Here is a 14228-nt window from a genome sequence, read left to right as displayed (position 1 = left end):
AGAGCTTATTCGTCATTAAACAATGAAGGGTACATATACGCAGTACCACAGAACAATACCAGTGCCGTATCTAGTCATTGGTAAGATGGGCGGTGGCCAAGGGCGCAGTTTAAAATGATCGCACTAGGGGTGCAATTTTTATACCATTTAAATACTAAAAATTCATTATAAATTTATAATATTGGTTACCAAGGGCGCACATAAAGTTAGTTACCTACGCTTCCGGCACTGCACAATACTGTGAATCATCAAAAATGGTTTAATGGTTTATTGATCCTGATACAAATGTCAATAATCAAACCATAGAATGTCTGTGGAAAATAGTGAAAAAATGATATGGAATAAGAGTAATAAACGGCACATCTCCATTATTACCTAGACAACTTAATTATTAAAAAAGAGTGGTGGAGATCCCTTGAGCCAAACAAGCAAACTACATTTGACGAATTTTTATCAGACATGAAAGATGCTTTTATGACATAAAGTACGATGAATTCTTATCAGAGAAGAAGGATAATTAATTATGAATGAATTAATAACTATAATAACTATTAATATGGATAAATTTAAATGATTAAATAATACAATTAATTACAATAACTATAATAACTGTAAAAAAATGCAGTGTAGGTCGTACATTGGACCGGTGCCATGAAAATAAATAGTAACAAATGCTTATATATTCAGTATCACATTTTTTAAATTATATATTAAGCAATATTAGTTATATTATTATAAAAAAAATAAATAGAGCATAATTCTGTATTAATTAAGCATAATGTATGAAAAATGCCATGTCTTTGATAAATAAATATTAAGTAATGAACACAGATACATAAATGAATGGTACAACAAGAATAAACTTAAGTCTAAGACGCCTAGCATTAAACAGACATAATAAATAGTGAAACACAAAAAAAATACCACAAATTAGTTTTAAAAATTAACATTACTTGTTTATAACACACACGAACACTTAAATATAATAAATATAGCTTATATAGTTAAGTTAAATTTTATTATAAGATTAAAGTATCTAATACCCTTGTTATTTTTTTCAAGCTTTAACTCAATGGTTTATAAGTGCCATAGACGTAATATAAATAATAAATATATGGACTGAATGTTGAGAGAGAAATTCTGGGACAAAATTATTAGGAAAATATAGTAAAAAATTTACCTATAGTCTATACTTAGATATCAATAATGTGAGGGTCGAGGGAAAAAAACTTAACAAAGATACATAACAACTTTTTTTGGAAAAGATAGTGTACATTAGCAGTTTTTAACCTTTTGTGGCATGTAGACCCCTATAAAAATGAAATCCATCTTTAAAAATTAACATTTTTTTATTACAAATAATTCAAAACTATCTTCGATAATTTAACAAAAATAAATATTAATAAGATTAATATTCATGTATATTGTGCGTATTTATAACTATAAATACATTAGTGTCGCTAACACCCAATGTGCCGAAAACCACAGGTTAAAAACCGCCGGCATTCATTATTGGGACCACCATAGACACCATATGCATAGTGTCAGTGATTGGCTATCTTTTTCAAACAGTTTTGACACTAGGGAACATATGGCAGGGGATGGGAGGGGGAATCACAGCCCATATATGTTTATGATTAATACTGATCATTAGATAATATGTAGGTTCAAATATAAATTTAACTGCATTGAAAAATTTTAGTTTAGTTTTTAAATCATAAGTGATAAGTTCATACTAATAAAAAATTAAATGATTTTATTAACAAGGTTAGTAGTTTACTATGTGGATGTAAAATTTTCAAAATGTACGATGTTTAGATAGTTTAGTTAGTAAAAATAAAAATAAAAGCCTTTTTTACTTTATAATAGTTTATATAAATTTTAATTTACGAGAGAAGAACAAAATACAGTTTAAAAATATCTTAAATTTAAATAGTCAATCCAAATGCAAACAGAGCAAAATTAAGTATACTTTCAGTCATTCTTCAATCTTAAATTTAAAAGAAGTTTGAAAAATTGGATTCTAAAAGACTACATACACTTTTTAAATTCATTATATTTGAAAACTAGTCTAATGAATTGATCCATTGTCAACAACCTCAAAATAAAAACAATAATAAAGTAAATAATGCATAAGCTCCTAAGGAATACATTAGAAAAAAATATTACAATTTATAAGAGTTTATTAATAATGAAATAAACTTCGGTGTACAATAATAAAATATGATTTATGACATGGATAATGTTCAATCAAAACCAAAACATTACAAAGAAAGTTCTATAAAATACATTAAAAAAGTAAAAATATGGATTTTAATTATATAATTAAAATAGACAAAAAAAAAATAATTTACTAGTTATAATATTATGGCACTTAACAGTTTGTTCTGTATATTGGTATATAATTACTACACATTAAAATAGTAGGAATAATTAATTAAATAATTGTCAATATTGAATAAATCATAAAAGTTAATGGTTTTAACAAAGGAGTTCAAATAGAGCATTATTTTAATTGTAATTCTTTATTATAGTTCAGTCAGATTATAAATAATAGTTGTTGCTTATTTAATACAAGTCAGTTCAATTCATTAAAAAAAAAATAATAACAAAACATGTGTAATGAGTAGGTACAGGCATTCATCTATTAGAGCTCTAATTCTTATCAATTATAAAATAATAAATTATAGTAAAAACGTTAAAATTAAATTATCATATTAAGTTTAGGATGTTTATAATTTTGCATGTTTTTTTATATTGTCCTGTTGCATATATTATTTAACAGACAGTTTTTTTATACATTCTAAATTCAATACCAACATTTTATTTTATATACATTTGCATATTTTCCGAAATTTAGTGTATAAGTACATAATATTTTAGCTATTTTCTGGTTTTTGATAGAAAATACAAAAAAAAAAAAAAAAAAACATAAACTGAGTTTGTAATATATGTATTTTACATATATAGAATTTATAAAAATTATCACTTATTTATTGTCATGAATCTTACTTTGTAAAGAAAGAGAGTACCATTTATCATAATATATTTTCTAATTGAAAAATTTTTTTTGTTCTACTTTTACTACTTTTATTACTATTTTATATTACATATTATTGTTATTATTATTATTATTACTATTATTGAATTATTATCATGTTTAAACTTTTATATGGTATCTTAATTTTTATTGTTTTGTGTTAAATTGTTGTAAAGGGCTTTGCCCGTAAATATATATAAATAAATAAAATAAATATTCACAAAAACAATCAATCATATAAATACATTTATTTTTAAACAATTTTAATTTTAATTAAATATTTAAAATATAAAAGTATGTTATGCAAATATTTCAAATTGTTCATGCTTATTTAGCACTTTTTTAGTTTATAAGGGCATACTTATTTATTTATTTTTTAGTGCATAAACATCCTAAACCTTACTAACCATTATACATATTCAAGTCTCAATAATCTTTATAATTATACATTAATATATAGCTTGTATACAATGCACATCATATACCTAATAGTAACGCAAATTGGAGACATTAGTTTTCTAAATTTTAACTAATTTAATTTCAGATAGGTAGTTTGGGAAATAAACTTTTGAACTAACTTTATAATTTAATTTGAATATATGAACTAAAGTAAGTTAATGAGTTAGAAATTGTTGGTACATTTAATTGTACTATTTATCTATAGAATGTGATTAGACTTGACAACAATGTTTTGTTTATTAATGAAACATTAATATTATTAATTCAAGTATTCTTGAATAATTTAACAATAATACATAAAAATAATATTAGCATGAGTAAAAACACTACATACATACACAGAAGAATAAAAAGGTAAAAATAGGAAAACTTTAACTTTTAAATATGTGGTTGAGTTAAATACCTTTTAGTATTTATATAATAAATTGTATATAGGTAATATTAAAACTTGTATAAATAAAATTATTATTAAGCTCCATTTGTTTAGGTTGCTTGTATTGACTAGAAAATCTTTTAATAAAAAGATGAGTAATCTGCTTTTTAGTTGAAAAGTTAGAATCCTGGTATATGGGCTGTTTTGGGATTTTGAATGTCCATAAGAGCATATGTAACGCCAGATATACCTGTATAAATAATTTAAAAAAGTTAAAAATTTTATAGAACTTTTACCTATTCTATTTTGGTTAAATGATTGATATTTAAGATACAAACATTTGCATATAATATAAATAATTTCCATTGGACAGCAATTTAAAAGCATAACTTGCATTTAGTAGTGCTATAAATGTTCAGATACAGAATGAGACTCGAGTGTTTAAATTATTGAGTTAGAGATACACAATTTTAAAAATTAAAGATTATGACAGTTGTATTAAAGATAATGGTAATAGTACTAGATATTTTTTTATTATAATAAATTAAGAGGGCCCAACATCTGTATTTGTTGTTACAGTCTTACAGACGTGTAATATAGCAAATGTACGCTCAGCAGTTCACGTATTACTCCGTTAGCTTAAAAATTAGAGTGAATAAACTTATTATGAAACTTGATGGTAAGAATATTATCTGTGTTTTGTTGGAAGTATTTTTATGATAATTCAGCTTTTAAGTTAGTTATGCACATATAATAAATTGTGAAATAAAAATTCTCATAACCCACTGAATTATTGTAAAAATATATCCAACAAAAGATAGATAATATTTTCACCATAAAGTTTCATATTAGATCTATTCACTCTAATTTTTTAGCTAACAGAGTAAAATGTGAACTGCTGAGCGTAAATTTGCTGTTACACGTTTGTAATACTGAGACAACAAATATGAGTGTTGCACTCTCTTAACTATTCTTTTTTCTCATGTATTCGAGTTGGGTATTTAAAATTGATGAATTTAATAATGTATTGATAATAAAAATTAAATTAAACAATAATAAATAATGTATTTGACATTGACGATAAAAAGTAGAACCTGCAAAATAGTAGAACCCAACGAGTGTACTACTTGTAAAACATCAGGACTTAAATAGATTAAATAGGCGACTTACAGGCCCAACTAGTAAACACCATCTTTTTTGTAGTTATTATTTATGTCAATACATTTTAAGCAGAAAAATCTATGGAAGAGATTAATTTAAAAAAATTAAGTTGGTGGTTTTTCATAGAAAAGTTTCTCAATAAATTATTATTGGATTTTATATATGGTCAGCAACATTAGGTTCACTTAGTATGTAAATCACTCAGATAATAAACAATAAAACATTTTTTTAGTTCAATGGATTTTTTTTCAAAAACAATTAAAATGATTAAAATATAAGTAACATTTTAGATAAATATAAAATAAATACCTTCAAACATTGAATATGGGTTGTCAGGTATTCTATTTTGACGATTGGTTGTTAAGCACCAATCAATAAACCTTGCAGCTCGGTATAAATATTTAGTTTCCTGTAGAAAATAATATTTATTAATGCCAATAAACATAGAATAAAGACTAGATTTTCTAATTAAGTTGAAATAATAGATACATTACAATATTACATTCTATTGTACCAAATTCATAAGATTCGAATAGAATATAACTTCATACTTAGTTTTGTCAAAAATATATAATAGAATATAATCATAAATTAACAACATGATTGTGGCATGTAGGACATGTATCACATCATTTTAGAAGTACACATAGTATAGTACAACAGTACAATAGTTGTAAAACTGATGTAATAATATTTTATGTTAACACAATCATAAAATAATAATTATTTAAAACAAAAAAATTACAATATTAATAGTGAATAATATCCATTATTATTTTAGATTCAAACAACATTCAATTACCATAAAAAAAAATATGTGGACAAAGTATATTTTATAAAGCTATAATTTCTACAAAATGTATCACAAAATTTACCAAATAACAAATTGTTTATAAAACTGGCCAAATTAATTTTTGTCCTACTTAAAAATATGTAATATTTATACTAACCCTTTCCTCCCAAACACCACCTATGTTTTTATCACTAAACAAAAAACAATTCATTCCAGACATTCCCGAAATATTTTTTTGCAAAAATCAATATCAAAATTGAAAAACTAATAAACTAACTTAACTTCTTGAAATGAAACTTTAATTTAGCAATTTTAGATTAATTATTGAAACAATGAAGTTAAGAATATGGCGGCAAACTATTTATTTTCTCTCTCAGGCTCACACCGCTCAGCATAGACAAAACCCATTCACCCAGGATCATTTTTTCTGTTTTTAATTAATCTTAGAGTAAAATTATCTATTACAAAAAATATAGGAGAACAATATTTTTAAGGGAATGAAATATATCGAATTGTTTAAATATTTTCTTAAAACAATTTAAACATCATTTAAATTCACATTTTTTTTTATATTTTATAAGTAGAATACAAAATCAAATAATAATAAAATATAATATTGATATGTCATTAAATTAAAAATATTATTCTTTATAATTTTTGTAATGGGTGATTTTACTCTAAGATTATTATAAAACATTAAAAAAAATGATTCTGCGTAAATGTGTTTTATTTACGTTGAGCATGGGCTGAGAAAACAAATAGTACGCTGACATCTTCTCAAGTTGGTAGTAATAAGATAGTTATAACCAATACCCAAAAGTAACTATCAAGTTAAAAAGTTAAATTCTAACACATCAATATCAAATTTTGATTATTTAATAATTTAATGTCTATGTGGGGGGGGGGGGGGGGTTCTGATTAGTATGAGTTACCAATTTTCAACCAATACTACTGAGTGTATCTTATCTAATTAAACTGTAATGTAAAAATAAAACCATGATTCATTGAAATTTATTGGTTGATTATTTAATGTTTCTATTATCAATAGAACATTAAATATTCATACATTATATTATATACTACATAATATTTAGACTAGGCATAGAACAGTATATAATTTATCATAATAATTTAATAAACTTACACCAGTTAATTGGAACAATGACATAAAAGTATAAGAATTTCCACTAACACCATGACACAGTCCATATCCTTTAGTTAATAAACCACGTTTCCATACAATATCAGCATATTGTACTGCTGCATTAAGGTACTTCTCATCTAGAAAAATCTTATTTGCAAACATAACTTATTATTCAAATGTATATATTACTATAATCTATCATAACTATCTACAGAGCAAGACCATTTATAATTTACATTAAAACATGCTTATATTATAATTTTATACTATAAACTTGAATTGTACGACCTACAATTAAATTATTTATAATATTAAATGTGTATATCATCACTAATAATTTATCACATAGAAAAAGGATGTTAATTAATGTTAATTAATATTATATCAGGGATCAATAGAAATAACTGAATATATACACATCATTATTTTAAAAAAACTGTGAATAAGAACAAATTTTAGTAAAAAAACAGTACATTTTTAAATTTCAATATGCTTTTGCAGATGATAAAAAACTTTTCCATCTCAAAATAATTTGTTATCTGATAACTGGCAAAAGTCTAGATAGAAAAACTCAAATTAGAGGGTACTTATCAGGTTTGGATAGTATCATAACAAAAGTAACCCATTACTTTGTTTATGACGCGTGACAAAATGACATTAGAATTACTTCTAAGTAATCAAATTTCCAAAAATCATAATTTGAATATTTGCATGATTAAAAAATAAAAATAAGGCCGAGCATTGTGATGGCTTGAATGGCTAGAGAGAAAAATCAACTAGTGAAGGCACTTGGCGTGAAACATAAAGAAAAATTATTTTTGTATTTAAAGAACTAATAGTTGTTAAGATATAATTGTTATAGTAGTAGTAAAAACTTAACATTTAAAAATATTCAAAATATATAGAATTAAATACATACATTAAATATTATATAAAATAGTACTATATTATATTAATGGCAATTTATTCAGAATACTGATACTGAATAAAATCAGTCGCAATTTAATATTTATACATTTAAATGTATCTTACTTTGTAAGCTAGTGCATAAGTGTGTGAGACACCTGATGCACCATGACACCACTGAACTAAATGATCAGGATCATTACACAGAGAAGATGGTAGATTCCCAGATTTATACCTCAGTGTCAATAAGTAGTCGAGGGCTGGTTTAATAAGATTGTCCAATTCACTTTTTTTAAGATAACTTTTAGCCTTAAACAATAATAATTTTAAACATTTTAGTGACAACTCAGAAAAAAAAAAATTACAAACATACTTCATTTTATCATTATGATACCATAATAAAACGTAGGGAGTCTTGTAAAGTACTTGAGTAAATATATTTAAATGCTTTTTAAGCAATCAATGCGTATTTTTAATAGTTTTGAAAAAACATTGTAATTATTTTTCACAGTATCTGTATTTAAAATAGAGCACCTTTAATTTTTTGTTTAATATACTTTTTATTTTCAATTCAATAGCGTAAAATAATAATAAAAAAAAATGTTGAATATATGATAATTTATATTTTTATGTTAGTAACCAAAACCCTTGGCCAAAAAAACAGATGGTTATGAATAAAAATCTAATTTATGGACATTTTAAAGTATTTGAAAGTATCTGTACTTGTAATCAAATATATTTAAATAGTGTATTTTACAAGACTGTACGTAGGTGTTTAATAAAAACAATAAACATACTAGAAGAAGGCAATGTATGACACCCGATAAACCTTGAGCAGCCCCTAAGTATTTTTTGTTGTGACATTTGTACATGAGTGAAGTTTTTCTTGGTTTATCTTTACTACATGTCTGTATACCGTTGTTAAAAATTGATGTCACTACCTGTTTCATTCATACATTTCATTACAAGTAAATCAAAGTATAAAAATAAAACACATTACATTTTTGATTTGTTACCTTGCGTATCAGTTTATCTCTGTCTGGGTCCTCCCATCCCAGACTTTTAAGTAATAGTAAAGAGTAAAGATATCCAGCTCTTCCATAAAGTAATACGTCTGGCATTTTCTCATTCAATGCTAATGGCAATAATTCCACAACTCTATTTATATCAAATAAAAAAAATTTAATGATGAAAAATTATAAAATATATAATACAGGATATAAATACCTTTCAATCATTTTTTTTGCATTTTTAATATCACCGAGATCTCGATAAATTTCAGCGGCTGTTACAAATATACCAGATTTTCCAGTTAAATATGTTACACTATCAGATTTTTCATCTAATATCGACAAACATTTTTCAATAATCACCTTAGCCTATAAATATAAGAGCATATAAGAGTTAAATAAATTTTAAGCAATATCTTACAATATAATATAATCTCGCCCAGATAAGAAAAGTTTAAATACAAGATTACAAAAATTATTTTAATATTATAATATAGCAAAATTAAATCCAAGTAATTTAGTAAATTAATTTAAAGAACATAAGTAGGGATGATTTATAACATTTAATAGGTATTATTATCTATTTAACCAAACAAACCTCTACAGTTTTATTATTGTTTTGTGTTCTGTTAGCATAAAAATTGTACAGCACAGCAACTCCAGCCATTCCAGAATATACAGATTCTACAGTAAGTTCATCTTCATTAGGTTTGGGTTTTTTTATAAACATCTGAACTTCTTGATCTATGAGAAACATGTGAGCTTCAATAAATTCATTGATTTTGAGTTCAAATGTATCAGTAATCTTTAGAGTTTCTAAAATATACTGAAAAATAAAATATTAAACATCATTAAAATTAGTCCATAAGTTAATAATTATTATAAAATACATAAACAAATGTTTTCATTAGGACCAAAATTATAGTATATTAAAGTTATAAATAAATTTATTCACTTTTAACACTAATAATCATTAATGAATAACTTTTACTTATAGTATAAATTTAAATTTAAATTTGTATTTTGTATATTGAACATTGAATCGTCAAGAATTTAAAATATTTAATTTATCATATGATTAAAAATAACAATTCATATTAAATATAAGTTAAAAAATAATACATTTTTTAAATTTTATATTTAAATTATTACATTAACAAAATTGAGATACAAAAATGAAAATTTATATTAAGTAATACAAATGAAACTAACAGTTAAAGATTATAATATAGTGTCTTTTTTATTAGATAGTTATGTAGTTGTATATCTTTTTTAAATTATTATTTACAGCTTCACCAACAAAGCATTTAAGGCACATAATAACTGAGTTTATTTTTGTTACCTGCTTGATAATAGTAATTTATTTTATGATAAGTAATATATCAAGTTGAATTAATATAATTATATAATATTATAATGTATTATATTTATATTGTATAATATTGTAATTCATTTTTGAGTCGATATCAACTTACCATAAAACAGTATAGATTCATAAAATAAATAAATAATAGCTTAAAATAACCTAAATATTTTTAATATACCACAGTGTATAAAATATTTAATAGGTAATTTAATATACATGAAAATTATTTTTTGATCGTTTATAATTTTTACATTTGATATTCACCCGTAAATTAATTATAATTATACTGTATTTCTTATTCTGTTGTAATTCAAAAACAAATATTCATAGGTACTTTACATTTTCAATATATTTTGACTTTTTGATCTATTATAGATAATTTTTTTTTTTCTAAAAATCTCAATTTATTTTTATGTTGGGTCAAAACAATTGAAGATTCTTCTCAGTTGTTATAACAGTAATATAAAATATCAAAGATACATACTCATGATATTTTATGATCATTTAAAATAAAAAGTGTACCTATAAATATTTTCATTCAAGCTAGAGATATAATATATTCTTTTAGATTTTATGAATTTTCAAAAAGTGTTCTCATAATAAATAAATATCAATAGTTTAAATGGTAGTGAAATATGAAAAAATCAGGTAATGAATAAAATCCAATTGGGATAAAATAGTTTTATAGCATAATATTTTGTAATAAGCAAAAAAAAACACACAAGTTTCTGACCCTACAGAGGATATTTTAACTACATGATATAATTTATTTGAATCAATTTCTTTAAAAAATATTGATAACAATAATAGTCTAGACCAGAGGTTTCAAATATTTTTTTCTTATCGACACACTATAATTAATTACTATTATAATCACATGTTGTGTTTCTGATAAACATTTTGTACTTTTAGTACTTCATAATAATTTTTGAGTATTATAATAAACTAATAATATAATACAATATAAAATAACAATATAATATAACTACTTATACCTATTTGGCTACTTTCAGTTTCGACGTATTTTTTTTTGTTTATAAGTATCAAATAAAATGTAATACAACATTATAGGTTATAATGTTTATCATGGTGATTATAAACATATTTTCTGGTGATGTTCTTGTAAATAAGAGTTAAAATTTTATAAAAACTAATTCATTTATACAAAATATTAATTATGTTTTAAGATGATTTGTTTTGTAATTAAAATCAATTATATATAAAATAAAATTAGACATGATTAAATTTTAATATGAAAACTCTTTGTAACGTACCCATAAATATAATTTTACACATAAAGTTAATTATTGTTAATTAACTACACCAATTGTAAGTAAATTAAATCATAAAATAAAAAAATAATTGAGTACTTTTAGTACTAACACTCTTATTTAATTAATAGTATCAGTAATGAATTTAAAATAATTAATACTATAAATTACACTACTATAAATACATAAATGATCGCACTCCATCGTCTCGAGGCCACATTTCCTTCACTGTGCCACTAGAGAATGTATATCGCAATAAATGAGTGCATGAATAGTATTTGATTGAGACTGTTTCGAAGAGGAGACAATTATGCGTGATAAAATAAGTTTTGATTGGATGATAAATGTGTTCTCTCGTGATATGGAGTATATCTATTCTTTTATACAAAAATATGTATTAAAAAATTGTGTAAATAAATTTTATTAAAAGTAATATTTGTTCAATAAGAAAAAAATACTTTGAAAGTATAAATAGAGTTTGTATTTTAGTTTAAATAGTTTAATAGCTCAGTAATAAATATAAAATAGCAATTTTTCTCTGTATTATTTTTATTAATGGATGTTTAAATTATAACAATTTATTGTGAAATATTAAATATCAAAAAGATACGAATCGAAAATATATCGAAAATATCTGGTACAATTATTAACACGAGTGATATACTTTGAGTAACAGATTAAGGAATTTAATAGCATTCAGCATTTTGCATTTAAATTAACCCGATTATACGTAACTCTCTAAGAACCCTTAAAAATGCAAATACCCAAAATCATTATTTTTTTCTTTACACCAGAATTAAACAAAACAAATAAAGCATTACAGTTCACTCGAATATTTATGTCATATATAGTTTATTCTTTAAAATATCATAACTTTTTTGGTACACATTTATTTGAAAGGTGATCAATATTTTAAATTATTCTTTTAGGGGATTTTCAGACATACGTAAATATTAAATTATTTATTATCCATATGATTTATTATATTTTATATATTATATATTATATATTATTTATATTTTTTCAGAAGTATGTTTTTAACTAGTATCAATTTTTATTTTTGACTTCTTAGATCATTTTGTTACAGCCTATACACTTTTTTTTTAAATGGGAAAAAATGGTTTTAATAAAAAATTTTAATTATTTATATATGACTTGTTTGTATATAATATAAAATAATATTTCTAGGGGATGGGGATAAAAAAAAAATTATTTGTAACACTGACTAAGTTATAATGCATTGAATAACAATGTAAATGATAACTTTTAGATGTCTACATTTGTGAGCAATTTTTAATGATGTGATGCATCCTCCGAAGCAAACAATTTCATTATTTCTAATGTATAAATTAAGTATGTAGGTACATACATTTTTAATTTTGGCTTTAGATAAAATAATAAATTCTCTTCAAATTTGAAAAAAAAATTAAATTTTAGATTTATAAAAACTGATAACGTCTACTTACATAAATTTTAAGCGATCTTCTTACTACTTCATTTGCTTTCTCATCAGATAGTAAACTTAGTTCATTTTTGTAGTTTCTGCAGGGCTCAGGGTTCTGTTGATTGGGTTTCTTCTTGTCCACCATCATAAATGTACTATAAGTTACTCCACTAAAATGTATAAATTAAACAAATTTTTGTGAGCAAATAAGAATTGTGTTTAAAATTATAAAATTTTTGGTGAACTGGAGATTCTTTAGATTCTATTGCATTGCAATCATCTATTGTCTAAGTATCTATACTTTTGCAGGTAACATTAGTAATGTTATCAATTGGAATTTATACAATCTTTCACCTAGGTGTTTTAAAATACTGAAAAAAACTCAATAGGTATTTGTTGAAAGTTACATTTTTATTTTTTACTCAATATTGATTAACTGTTTTAATCAACATATTATTTGCAACCAATGACATTTAAAAATTATAGTTATGGGTATGTAGGTACTAAGAAAAATATGATTATATTATGTACATACAATACCCATTGATATAATATTAGGAATAAAATAATTCATGATACCCAAATAAAACAATAAAATTTATCTCGTGATAGGTTGTGTGTGTAACAAAAAGGTTGTTATTTATTGAACTAAATTTAACTATATACAGATATAGTAAATCAAGAATAAAAAAGAGATAAATAAAAAAAAAAAAAAAATTAGTATAGATGATGTAAATCGTAATAACATTGTATTAGATAGGTACACAGCGGAAGTACGATTTTTACCGATTACGGTTTCATCAGTTAAACACTTTAAGGAAGATGTAGGTAGTTTAGTAAATGCACAAGATCGACACACCACAAATAAGTATCTAATTACCCAAAAGATATGTAGGTATGGATACTACTAAAACAATTTCGGATTTCGTACCAGACTATAAAACTAAATGAAGCAGTGGCGGTTGTGGTATGGTCTTCTTAACTTTTCAGTGATTATAGGTGCATAAGATCTATAACAACCTGCAACAATAATGCATCGTACTTTTGTAGTACACGACACTAAATTGTAAATGAATATAGTTAAGTTGTAAGAGAAAAAAAGGGTGAACGGTCCCGGACTTCTGGTGGAGGCACCCGGCGAAGCGCTGATGTCCGGCCGTCCGGGGACAGGTCACAGGACGCGAGTAGAAGGCACGACAAAAAATTATTTATTATTTTGCGTGTGCCGTGTTGCGAAATCGATACGATAGTATGGTACCAT

General features: G+C 23.9%; 1 protein-coding gene across 5 annotated transcripts; it reads right to left on the bottom strand.

Moving 5' to 3' along the window:
• Window positions 1-545: 545 nt before the first annotated feature.
• LOC107173665 (lanC-like protein 2) lies at window positions 546-14200 on the bottom strand. Of its 5 annotated transcripts, none has more exons than XM_089220684.1 (10): window positions 13848-14200; window positions 12990-13137; window positions 9485-9712; window positions 9104-9255; window positions 8893-9034; window positions 8674-8817; window positions 8003-8185; window positions 6971-7117; window positions 5343-5442; window positions 546-4122 (listed from the first exon to the last, which is right to left on the bottom strand). In XM_089220684.1, exons 2-10 carry the CDS (start codon window positions 13113-13115, stop codon window positions 4052-4054), a joined length of 1293 nt encoding a protein of 430 aa, XP_089076810.1. In that variant the 5' UTR covers window positions 13116-13137; window positions 13848-14200; the 3' UTR covers window positions 546-4051. The 5 variants fall into 5 exon arrangements, with proteins under 5 accessions (XP_089076810.1, XP_089076804.1, XP_089076822.1 ...); XM_089220678.1 differs by having other exon boundaries at window positions 13899-14197; XM_089220696.1 differs by lacking the exon at window positions 13848-14200 and adding an exon at window positions 11709-11895 and having other exon boundaries at window positions 12990-13131.
• Between the last annotated feature and the right edge of the window lie 28 nt (window positions 14201-14228).

The sequence above is a fragment of the Diuraphis noxia genome, unplaced genomic scaffold (genome assembly GCF_037042655.1).
Source record: "Diuraphis noxia isolate RWA-SAM2 unplaced genomic scaffold, SU_Dnox_SAM2 contig0001, whole genome shotgun sequence".
NCBI classification, from domain to species: Eukaryota; Metazoa; Arthropoda; class Insecta; order Hemiptera; family Aphididae; genus Diuraphis; species Diuraphis noxia.
Note: the sequence above shows the minus strand (reverse complement) of the source record. Positions and strands in the feature narration are given on the sequence as shown.